This window comes from Medicago truncatula, chromosome 4, assembly GCF_003473485.1.
Source record: "Medicago truncatula cultivar Jemalong A17 chromosome 4, MtrunA17r5.0-ANR, whole genome shotgun sequence".
Taxonomy (NCBI): domain Eukaryota; kingdom Viridiplantae; phylum Streptophyta; class Magnoliopsida; order Fabales; family Fabaceae; genus Medicago; species Medicago truncatula.
The window spans coordinates 12,593,397-12,605,000 of record NC_053045.1 but is presented as its reverse complement, the minus strand read 5'-3'; the positions used below and the strand labels follow the sequence as shown (position 1 = coordinate 12,605,000).

The 11,604-nt window shown below is 33.1% G+C and overlaps 7 protein-coding genes across 7 annotated transcripts in view; 4 read left to right on the top strand and 3 right to left on the bottom strand.

Annotated features, from left to right (window-relative positions):
• Positions 1 to 348, top strand: part of LOC120580177 (50S ribosomal protein L2, chloroplastic) — a 3,866-nt gene extending 3,518 nt beyond the window's left edge. The window contains exon 2 of the mRNA XM_039833564.1: positions 1 to 348. This exon is cut by the window's left edge and continues 1,689 nt beyond it. The gene's annotated coding sequence lies outside the window, so the exon portion shown is untranslated.
• LOC120580175 (30S ribosomal protein S3, chloroplastic) overlaps positions 1 to 3,723 on the top strand; it is a 4,226-nt gene extending 503 nt beyond the window's left edge. The window contains exons 1-3 of the mRNA XM_039833562.1: positions 1 to 234; positions 1,580 to 1,772; positions 2,038 to 3,723. The exon at positions 1 to 234 is cut by the window's left edge and continues 503 nt beyond it. Coding sequence (XP_039689496.1) covers positions 1 to 234; positions 1,580 to 1,772; positions 2,038 to 2,375 — 765 coding nt within the window. The 3' untranslated portion in view covers positions 2,376 to 3,723. The remainder of the gene's footprint in view (positions 235 to 1,579; positions 1,773 to 2,037) is intronic.
• A 336-nt stretch (positions 3,724 to 4,059) lies between these two features.
• Positions 4,060 to 4,754, top strand: LOC120580181 (30S ribosomal protein S11, chloroplastic). The gene has a single exon (XM_039833568.1). The coding sequence runs from the start codon at positions 4,290 to 4,292 to the stop codon at positions 4,752 to 4,754; it is 465 nt and encodes a 154-aa protein (XP_039689502.1). The 5' UTR covers positions 4,060 to 4,289.
• Positions 4,755 to 4,833: 79 nt separating this feature from the next.
• LOC120580176 (DNA-directed RNA polymerase subunit alpha) lies at positions 4,834 to 5,835 on the top strand. The gene has a single exon (XM_039833563.1). The coding sequence runs from the start codon at positions 4,834 to 4,836 to the stop codon at positions 5,833 to 5,835; it is 1,002 nt and encodes a 333-aa protein (XP_039689497.1).
• A 180-nt stretch (positions 5,836 to 6,015) lies between these two features.
• Positions 6,016 to 6,540, bottom strand: LOC120580180 (cytochrome b6-f complex subunit 4). The gene has a single exon (XM_039833567.1). It carries the CDS (start codon positions 6,538 to 6,540, stop codon positions 6,016 to 6,018), a length of 525 nt encoding a protein of 174 aa, XP_039689501.1.
• Positions 6,541 to 6,797: 257 nt separating this feature from the next.
• LOC120580178 (cytochrome b6-like) lies at positions 6,798 to 8,357 on the bottom strand. The gene is given in 2 exon segments (XM_039833565.1): positions 6,798 to 7,490; positions 7,493 to 8,357. Coding segments are annotated over 2 exon segments (669 nt in total). The 5' UTR covers positions 8,115 to 8,357; the 3' UTR covers positions 6,798 to 7,443.
• Positions 7,406 to 11,370, bottom strand: LOC120580174 (photosystem II CP47 reaction center protein). The gene has a single exon (XM_039833561.1). It carries the CDS (start codon positions 11,229 to 11,231, stop codon positions 9,705 to 9,707), a length of 1,527 nt encoding a protein of 508 aa, XP_039689495.1. The 5' UTR covers positions 11,232 to 11,370; the 3' UTR covers positions 7,406 to 9,704.
• Between the last annotated feature and the right edge of the window lie 234 nt (positions 11,371 to 11,604).

Here is an 11,604-nt window from a genome sequence, read left to right as displayed (position 1 = left end):
GCAGAATTTATAGCTGGACAATTAAAGAATAGAATTTCGTTTAGGAAAGCAATCAAAAAAGCTATTGAATTAGCTGAACAGGCAGGTACAAAAGGAGTTCAAGTACAAATTGCGGGACGTATCGACGGAAAAGAAATTGCACGTGTCGAATGGATTAGAGAAGGTAGGGTTCCTCTACAAACCATTCGAGCTAAAATTGATTATTGTTCCTATCCAGTTCGAACTATTTATGGGGTATTAGGAATCAAAGTTTGGATATTTCTAAACAACGACTAATTTACTTTTCCTTATTTTTAGCGTTCCATCTTTTGATAAAAGAAAAAATGACGAATTCTTATTCCCAAAAAAGAAATGACAAATTTTATAAGATTGAATAAAAAAATTGATTAATCATTTTATAGTAAAGGAGTTGCTATGCTTAGTGTGTGACTCGTTGGTTTTTTTTAGAGTGGTTAAATTTCTACAAGAATTCGTAGAATTAATTACTAAAGAATTAATAACCTACTCATCGCTTACCATTATCTGGATATAAAGAACCGCGGAAAATAGAAAATCAAAATAAAGATCTATGTGGTGATATAATTATAGCAACTGAAATAAAAAAGAATCTGATTATTAGTTGTAAAGCAATAAGAATATACAGATAAATGAAGGGGTGAAAGAAAGATAGAAAAAAAGATATCAATGATATAGAATTCGACTATGTAAAGGTCTATGGGTCATTTCGTAAAAGGTAGTGTAATAAAGCATCAATATTCTAAATTCATCCATATATGGATGAATATATTCGTAGAATAGACAAATCAAGAGCTGCGAATCAATAAAACTGAGAAGGTTGATTCAACAAAAAAGAATAAAATAAATAAGAAAATTTTATGAAAATAAAATCTTATTAATATTAAAGAGGCTCCATTGTAGAATTTAGACCTAACCATAAATAGAAAAGCGATGGGAACGATGGAACCTGTGAATACCTAAGATTATATTAAATTTCATAATCTTACTGATTCATTAGATGGGATGGCGGACGGAACTAAGAATTCATTATTTTTTGAGGAGTTGTGGACTAACCCAACATTACATCTTAAATTTATAATGAAAGAGTAAATATTCGCCCGCGAAAATGTGGATTTTTTTGAATTTAGAAATTTTTGCCAATATGATAATAAAAAAAAAAAAAGACAAATATGGATTCGTTAGAACCTTATATCAAAACAACATTATCTAGTTAGATATGGATAGCAAAAATGGTCTATAAGAATCCATATTTGGTTCTATATCAAAGCAAGATATACAAATTTCTAATATGTCAAAAAATCCCGCGATTGTATTCTATTTTAAATTTAATATTGTAATTTAAAATTAAATTTTTTTTGGTTAAATATTTTTGAATCGATTTATTCGCGAGGAGCCGTATGAGGTGAAAATCTCATGTACGGTTCTGTAATAGAGATGGAATTGAGAAATAACCATCAACTATAACCCCAAAAGAACCAGATTCCGTAAACAACATCGAGGAAGAATGAAAGGAAAAGCCTATCGAGGTAATACAATTTCCTTCGGAAAATATGCTCTTCAGGCACTTGAGCCCGCTTGGATCACATCTAGACAAATAGAAGCAGGGCGACGGGCAATGTCACGAAATGTTCGCCGAGGTGGGAAAATATGGGTACGCATATTTCCAGACAAACCTGTTACAGTAAGACCTACCGAAACGCGTATGGGTTCGGGAAAAGGATCTCCCGAATATTGGGTAGCTGTCGTTAAACCCGGCAAAATACTTTATGAAATGGGAGGGGTCCCAGAAAATATAGCTAGAAAGGCTATTTCAATAGCGGCATCCAAAATGCCTATACGAACTCAATTCATTCTTTCAGAATAATCATTAGAACGAAATAGGTCTTTAGTATGAAAAAAATGGTAATTGTTGGTTTCTTTTTTTTTTTTTTGAACACAGAATATTTTTTTTACTTCAACTTTTTGACTGAAAGATAGAAAAAAATGATATGATTCAACCTCAAACCTATTTAAATGTAGCCGATAATAGCGGAGCCCGCGAATTGATGTGTATTCGAATCATAGGAGCTAGTAATCGACGGTATGCTTATATTGGTGACATTGTTGTTGCTGTAATCAAAAAAGCAGTACCAAATTCATCTTTAGAAAGATCTGAAGTGATCAGGGCTGTAATTGTACGTACTTGTAAAGAACTAAAACGTAGTAATGGTATAATAATAAAGTATGATGATAATGCGGCGGTTCTCATTGATAAAGAAGGAAATCCAAAAGGAACTCGAATTTTTTCCGCAATAGCCCGAGAATTGAGACAGTTAAATTTCACTAAAATAGTTTCATTAGCACCCGAGGTATTATAATACGAGATCGTGATATAGATATATTATTTAGGACTGGAATGAATAGGAAGGAAATCTATTTGAATATATATTTGAATAGAAGTGAAATAGAGTCCTAAATATATTAGATCTCACATATATACCTTATATACTTGTGTAATCATTATTCTATAATTATGAATATTTATATTAAGATTATTACATAAATATGAAAAGTATACATATCGATAAGTTATTAGAAATAGTAAGTCATTATATTAATTAATAAATATTTTTAAAACGAAATAATAATAATAGATGAAAAAAAAAAAAGAAAAAGGAATGAAATCTATATATATATTGAATATATATATAGATATAGATAGATTCAAAATACAAATTCGAATTCAGAATTCTATTTGTATTTTTTTTTTATACTTTATACAAAATACAAATAGAATTCTGAATTCGATATAATATTATCTATCTAGTTTATAATTTATAATAGGTCATTCATTCATTTTCTTTCTATCTTTTTTTAGTTTTAGAATATTCTATATTATAGATTTACATTATACTGATTAGACTAATTAGAATTTTCTATCTATATATAGTATTATTATATTCTCATATTCAATATATGATATTTTATTGAATCAAAAAAAAAAAAAAAAACAAAAAACAGGAGCACGTTTATTATATCGAAAGTAAGGAGCAATAATCTATCGTGGGTAAAGATACTATCGCTGATATGCTAACTTTGATACGCAATGCTGACATGAATCGAAAAAGAACGGTTCAAATACCACTTACTAATATCACCGAAAACATTGTGAAAATACTTTTACGAGAGGGTTTTGTTGAAAACGTTAGAAAACATGGAGAAAGCAACAAATACTTTTTAGTTTTAACTCTACGGTATAGAAGAAATAGGAAAGAATCGTATAAAACTTTTTTAAATTTAAAAAGGATCAGTACACCTGGTCTACGAATCTATTCTAACTATCAACAAATTCCGAGAGTTTTAGGAGGAATGGGGATTGTAATTCTTTCTACTTCTAGGGGTATAATGACAGATCGAGAGGCTCGATTAGAAAGAATCGGCGGCGAAGTTTTATGTTATATATGGTAATGGTAAATTTGCCGATATCCGATTTCTATGAAAAAATTATATACATTATTGTAAATGGAGTAGAGAAAAAATGGATTTCTACTATGTACTCCTGATACCTTAGTGAATGTGTGAAGAGGATTTAACTAGAATAGAAATAAAAATTCATGAAGATTAAATTACTGAATAACTTCTGAGGGTATGTTCCATGTTAGAGAAATAGAATTTAAATAAAATTCTAGGCTATGTTTACAAAAAAATTGAACGTACTTAATGTATACGACCGGTAAAGGAGAAAAAGGAAGTATAAGTCACTTAATTTAATTTTTTAACTTTAAACATGTTTTTTAGGAGGCACAATTATAAGTTAAAAATGTAAGGAAAACCTATTTTCTTCGAATATATAGATTTGGCATTCCATTTTAGTTAAGGAGTTAATTTAAAAATATGAAAGTAGGAGCCTCTGTTCGTAAAATTTGTGAAAAATGTCGATTGATACGCAGGCGAGGTCGAATTATAGTAATTTGTTCCAACCCAAAACATAAACAAAGACAAGGATAATATTTTAACAAAAAAAGGGCTTTCTATTAAAAAGAAAGTACCAAATGTACAAAAAAAAAAAAAATGATATTAAAATTCAAATAAAAAATCTTATTAATATTCCATTTTCTTAAATAGTAAACAAAAAAATCTAAACATTTAGATTCTATATTAGAATTTAGTTGATAATTATAAGTATTCTAATTATTGCTTGATTTCAAAAATTGTATTCTATATTAATCGAATTATAGAATACAATAGAATAACTAGTTAAACAAGAGTAAAGAATTCTTTTTTGATAGGAAATGGATATATCCATATATTTCAGACTTATATTTTTTAAAATAATAAAAATGGCAAAATCTATACCAAAAATTGGTTCACGTAAAAATGGACGTATTGGTTCGCGTAAACATCCTCGTAAAATACCAAAGGGAGTTATTTATGTTCAAGCTAGTTTCAACAATACCATTGTGACTGTTACAGATGTACGAGGTCGGGTGATTTCTTGGTCCTCTGCCGGTTCGTGTGGATTCAAGGGTACACGAAGGGGGACACCATTTGCCGCTCAAACCGCAGCAGCAAATGCTATTCGAACAGTAGTAGATCAAGGCATGCAACGAGCCGTAGTCATAATAAAAGGTCCCGGTCTAGGAAGAGATGCGGCATTAAGAGCTATTGCTAGAAGTGGTATACTATTAAGATTTATACGGGATGTAACCCCTATCCCACATAATGGATGTAGGGCTCCTAAAAAAAGACGTGTGTAAAACTAAAAAGAAACATTAAAGAAAGAGATTTCAAGAGAAATAAACAATTAAATCAAGAGTTTCATAAAAATATATTACTATGATTCGAGAAAAAGTTAAAGTATCTGCTCGGACACTACAATGGAAGTGTGTTGAATCAAGGGTAGACAGTAAGCGTCTTTATTATGGACGCTTTATTCTGTCTCCACTTAGGAAAGGTCAAGCAGATACAATAGGCATTGCAATGCGAAGAATTTTGCTCGGAGAAATAGAGGGAACATGTATCACACGTGCAAAATCTGAGAAAATACCACATGAATATTCTACCATAGTAGGTATTCAAGAATCAATACATGAAATTTTAATGAATTTGAAAGAAATTGTATTGAAAAGTAATCTGTATGGAACTCGGGACGCATCTATTTGTTTCAAAGGTCCTGGATATGTAACTGCTCAAGACATCATTTTACCACCTTCGGTGGAAATCGTTGATAATACACAACATATAGCTAACCTAACAGAACCTATTAATTTGTGTATTGAATTACAAATTGAGAGGAAGCGTGGATATCGTATAAAAACACTAAACAACATTCAAGATGGAAGTTATACTATAGATGCAGTATTTATGCCTGTTAGAAATGCAAATCATAGTATTCATTCTTATGTGAATGGTAATGAGAAACAAGAGATACTCTTTCTCGAAATATGGACAAATGGAAGTTTAACTCCTAAAGAAGCACTTTATGAAGCCTCCCGGAATTTGATTGATTTATTTATTCCTTTTTTACATGCAGAAGAAGAAAACTTAAATTTTGAAAACAATCAACACAAAGTTACTTTACCCCTTTTTACTTTTCATGATAGATTGCTTAAGGATAAACTAAGGAAAAATAAAAAAGAAATTGCATTGAAATCCATTTTTATTGACCAATTAGAATTGTCTCCCAGGATCTATAATTGTCTTAAAAAGTCCAATATACATACATTATTGGAACTTTTGAATAAGAGTCAAGAAGACCTTATGAAAATTGAACATTTTCGCGTAGAAGATGTAAAAAATATATTAAACATTTTACAAATCGAAAAGCATTTTGCATAAATTTGAAATCCATTGGATTTTTTTTCATCATTTATTTTTTCTAAAAATTCGCACAAATCTATATATTCAGAATAGGTCTAAAATGAAATAGATGTATCTAGGGATTAGTCATTTCAAAGTGAATTCTCCCTAGATACACAATACACATGTCATGATATTTTATTTCACAATTGAATCAATTTAAAAAAGACCTAAAGTTAGGGATTTTTCAATAGGTAATGTTGCTCCAATACCCAACCAAAGAGCCACGACGGTACCAATCAAAAAGACGGTTGTTGCTACTGGACGGCGAAATGGGTTTTGGAACTTATTAACATTCTCCAAAAAAGGTACTGTTAATAATCCCACGGGTACTGAAACCATTAAAAGAACGCCCAATAATTTATTGGGTACTGTACGAAGTATTTGAAATACGGGAAAAAAATACCATTCGGGCAATATTTCCAAAGGAGTTGCAAACGGATCTGCGGGTTCCCCAATCATTGATGGTTCGAGAACCGCTAAGCCTACGTTACAGGCAATCGTACCTAGAATTACTACAGGAAAAATATATAAAAGATCGTTAGGCCACGCGGGTTCTCCATAATAATTATGACCCATCCCTTTAGCCAATTTCGCTCTTAATACAGGATCATTCAAGTCAGGTTTTTTTGTTATTGGGATAGGTGAATTCTTATAGATCCATCCTCCGAAAGAACCGGACATGAGAATTTTTCATCATCCGGCTCAAGCACGAATCAAACGAACTGAATGCATACATAGAAAATATTTATATGGTAGTCACTCATATATGAAGATTCTATGTAAGAAAATAAACTTGATTCTCTTTTTTTTCCGAAATTACAACTATGCATTGCAAAAAATTCAGTTCTTCTTTTTAAGTAAATGCTTTTCACCCAAGTATGTTTTCAAAATGAAAAGTTCTTTCTGGGTGATCTCAAACCTTTCGACTGTTCTCCCTCCAAAATGAATTTCGGAATTTTTTACATAGAAAGGATTTACTTGTTACTAATAGAATACAACCCCCGTTTTTCTTTAGATCTACTTGTTTCACTCCGATAGTATCATAAATTGAGTCAATGCATAGGAAATGACTGCATTTCCATACTATTAAGTTAAGTGAAATACAGAAGACATAATCCGGATTATATCACATTACTTAACTTATATTACTGGATATTACGGAGCCTATTCATGCAGGATATGATACAGTCTGATCATAGAAAAGATTCTCTTCAAGCGAACCGGCCTATCCTCCGTAGGGGACTGGCGCGGTGGTTGGAAAAAAGACACATTTAATTGTGAATTCAAATGTGGCAGATAAGATCAAGTCATACTGCACGGCCCAATCAATAGTTCAAGTCACACACTCCCATAATCCATTATTTTTTCGGAGAGTTCCATTCAACTATTCGTGTATATCAAATAAAGAATGCAATTTATTTTGTTAAGTTGAAGGGAAATATCCAAATACATGTCTTATTTTTTTTTTGAATAATGCATATTTGTAGCAATGAAATACTATTCTCCTCCCCAAAATGATTGATTTGATTAATTTATGTTTTTTTTCTTTTTTTTTTATTCTATAAAGGACCGGAAATGCCTTGCTTACGTATCATTGGAAAGTGCATTAACATGAATACGGCAGTAAGAAGAGGTAATACAAAAGTATGTAAACTATAAAAACGAGTCAAGGTAGATTGTCCCACACTAGCGCTTCCGCGCAATAACTCTACCACCGACGATCCTATTACAGGAATAGCGTCGGGTACACCTGTTACAATTTTTACTGCCCAATAACCAATTTGGTCCCAAGGTAAGGAATAACCGGTTACACCAAAGGATGCAGTCAATACACCCAAAACTACACCCGTAACCCAAGTCAGTTCGCGAGGTTTTTTAAAACCACCGGTGAGATACACGCGAAATACGTGCAAGATCATCATTAAGACCATCATACTTGCCGACCATCGATGAACTGATCGGATTAACCAACCAAAGTTAGCCTCAGTCATTATATATTGAACAGAAGCAAAAGCTTCCGTAACGGTCGGACGATAATAAAAAGTCATAGCAAAACCCGTCGCTACTTGGACTAAAAAACAAGTAAGTGTAATTCCTCCTAAACAATAAAATATATTGACATGAGGAGGAACATATTTACTAGTTATATCATCGGCAATCGCCTGAATCTCAAGACGTTCTTCGAACCAATCATAGACTTTATTGAGATAGGTAAACCAAAGGACCCCCCTGAGAACCGTATATGAGAATTTCATCTCGTACGGCTCAAACAAAAATACCAGTTATTTGGAAAACAGATATGTGGAATAGAAAGTTTTAAACTTCTTAACTTAATCCTATGATTCCAATCTTTTTTGAAGATAAAAAAAATGGAAATCCAAAAGGTATTCTTTGTGTTTGTTTATAATGCCAAAATTTCAAGTCGGCTCACTCGTCTTTTCTCTTGATCCTTACCGGCCTCTTGAATATTCTATTATTCACCTCATTTTTTTTGTCTGTATTTAATACGATTTTACTGTTTTTTTTTTATTATTATTGATAGGAATTTTCTTGTTAAGACCCTATAGAATCAATTCAAAAACCTCAGATTCATACCAGAACCACGATGATTTCCAAAAAAACCTTTAATCCAAGTCCAAAAATTCCCTGAGTAAGAACTGCTGGATCATCACTTATTTAATTTTTTTTTTTTGAAATTGATTATTCTAACTCTTTAATTTTTTTTCGTCCGGTTGCGAGGTCTAAATATAAATATTAAGTATGAATCATAGTTCTAATACTTTAGAATCTATTTCTTTTCTATATTCCGTGCTCCAGATATTAGAATAAATATCTGACGGGGTAAAGCCATCTCTATCAAGATAAGAAAGATGACGTATCCTTTTTATGTTCTGTACTATCAATAGGATCAATTGTAACAAGTCACACACTCATATTCCGGAAATACAGAAACAAAGAAGTTTCGCGGTCGAACTACCAAATAAAAATGGAATGGTCTAAAAATCAACGACCTAAATGCTAAGCTAAACTTTACTTTCTATTGAAAAACTAGTTAGTTGGTTCTTGTGAATCTAATTCTCTAATTCGAAATTTGGTCCAGTAAAATGGACGAATTATAAATCTCTAAAATAATAGAGAGAAATACCGCAAATAGAGCCATTGCAATACCCATCAAAGGGGTAGTTCCCCATCCCGGAGCTACTTTACCATATTCTGAATTCAACGGTTTCAATAAATCTCCTACAACAGTTCGTCTTGGACCAGATCTAGAACTATCCTCAACGGTTTGTGTAGCCATAAATCCTATTTTTTTTTTTTTTCATTGAGATCTGTTGACTTTGTATACCATTACGCTGTAAATTACCCTATAGATCCATTGTAGTCTTGATATTATATAATCATGGAAACAGCAACCCTAATTGCCATCTCTATATCTGGTTTAATTGTCAGTTTTACCGGGTATGCCCTATATACTGCTTTTGGGCAACCCTCTCAACAACTAAGAGATCCATTCGAAGAACATGGGGACTAGTTGAAATAATGAGCCTCCAATATCGTAATATTGGAGGCTCATTACTTCAATTGAGGTAATTCAAAATCATTTCGTCTTTTTAGTTGGAACTATAGGGGGTTCTCTAAAAAAGATAGCGAAAAAAATGATTCCTAAAGTCGAGACTAAGAGGAATGTATAAACCAATGCTTCCATAGATTTGATCGTGGTTTACAATTATAGCTTTCATACCTGTTTTGGGGGATTATCTCCTGGACGAGATTTATATAGTTCCCTATATAAAATTCAAATAACAACAAAAAAGTCGAATCGAAAAGGAACAAACCAATTTCTATCAGACTGCCTGTTTTTTTGTAGTTGGATCTCCAAGTTTTTGGAATGCTCCAAATTCTACTTGAGCATCCAAATCTGGATCAATACCAGCAAAAACATCTCTGAACAAGGTTCTAGCACCATGCCAAATGTGCCCGAAAAAGAAGAGAAGAGCAAACGAAGCATGTCCAAAAGTAAACCAACCCCTTGGACTGCTACGAAAAACACCGTCCGATTTTAAAGTAGCACGATCTAATTCAAAAATTTCACCCAATTGAGCACGTCGAGCATATTTTTTCACAGTAGCAGGATCACTATAACTGACTCCATTGAGTTCGCCACCAAAGAACTCAACTGTTACACCGACTTGTTCGACACTATACTTCGATTCTGCCCTTCGAAAAGGAACATCCGCTCTAACAATTCCGTCTCCGTCGACTAAAACAACCGGAAATGTTTCAAAAAAAGTAGGCATACGACGTACAAAAAGTTCACGCCCCTCTTTGTCTCTAAAGATAGGATGTCCTAACCAACCAACGGCTATTCCATCTCCATTGTCCATTGAGCCCGCTCTAAACAATCCCCCTTTTGCCGGATTATTGCCGATGTAATCATAAAAAGCTAATTTTTCAGGAATTTTAGACCAAGCTTCTGATAAACTTTGATTTTCGGCTAGCCCAGCACCAACTCTTCTATATATTTCTTGCTGGAAGTATCCCTGATCCCATTGATAACGAGTAGGACCAAATAATTCAATCGGAGTAGTTGCTGAACCATACCACATAGTTCCAGCAACAACAAAAGCTGCAAAAAATACAGCAGCGATACTACTGGAAAGGACGGTTTCAATATTTCCCATACGCAATCCTTTGTATAAACGTTGAGGTGGACGCACACTAAGATGGAAAAGGCCCGCTAATATGCCCAATGTCCCTGCTGCAATATGATGAGAGGCTATTCCCCCCGGAACAAAAGGATCAAAACCGTCCACACCCCATGCTGGATTTACAGATTGTACCCTTCCAGTTAGTCCATAAGGATCGGATACCCATATTCCAGGACCAAACAATCCTGTTACATGAAATGCGCCAAAACCAAAACACGCGACCCCTGCAAGAAATAAATGAATTCCAAATATTTTTGGCAAATCCAAAGAAGGTTTTCCAGTACGTTCATCACAAAAGATTTCTAGATCCCAATAAACCCAATGCCAAATAGCCGCCAAAAAGCACAAGCCTGAAAACACAATATGTGCCGCGGCCACACCTTCGTAACTCCAAATACCCGGATTCGTTATAGTCCCTCCTGTGATATTCCAACCACCCCACGAATTGGTTATTCCTAAACGAGTCATAAAGGGTATAACGAACATACCCTGTCTCCACATTGGGTCAAGAACAGGGTCAGAGGGATCAAAAACTGCTAATTCATATAGAGCCATCGAACCGGCCCAACCAGCAACCAGAGCTGTATGCATTATATGGACAGAAAGTAAACGGCCGGGATCATTTAATACAACGGTATGAACACGATACCAAGGCAAACCCATGAAAATACCTCTTATATCAACAAAAAATAGACACTATGTAACTTTATTGCACTGTAAAAAACTATCCTATGGACCTTCCCCTTTTAGTAAATTATCTCGCATTAAAGAATTAATGTTCTAGTTTTTTAGTAATAATGGAACATTCTATTCGTAGGAACAAAAAGAAGCAGATCTATTCTATATCCGATAAGTAACAATACGCAATGGTGGGGGTTGTTACTTTTTTTTTATGAGTGTTTGTATTGGATATGTGGTTTATATCAGTGAATCCAGACATATCCAAGAAGGACCTATTCGTCAAAACTTTCCTTTATTCATTTAGTGTTATTTTTTTATTTATGTTATCTCCAAAATAGAAATGATTTTTAACAAA

Bases quoted from the DNA above. Each gene is read 5' to 3' on its own strand.
- LOC120580180 (XM_039833567.1), bottom strand. From the start codon at position 6,540: ATGTCCGGTTCTTTCGGAGGATGGATCTATAAGAATTCACCTATCCCA.
- LOC120580174 (XM_039833561.1), bottom strand. From the start codon at position 11,231: ATGGGTTTGCCTTGGTATCGTGTTCATACCGTTGTATTAAATGATCCC.
- LOC120580176 (XM_039833563.1), top strand. From the start codon at position 4,834: ATGATTCGAGAAAAAGTTAAAGTATCTGCTCGGACACTACAATGGAAG.
- LOC120580181 (XM_039833568.1), top strand. From the start codon at position 4,290: ATGGATATATCCATATATTTCAGACTTATATTTTTTAAAATAATAAAA.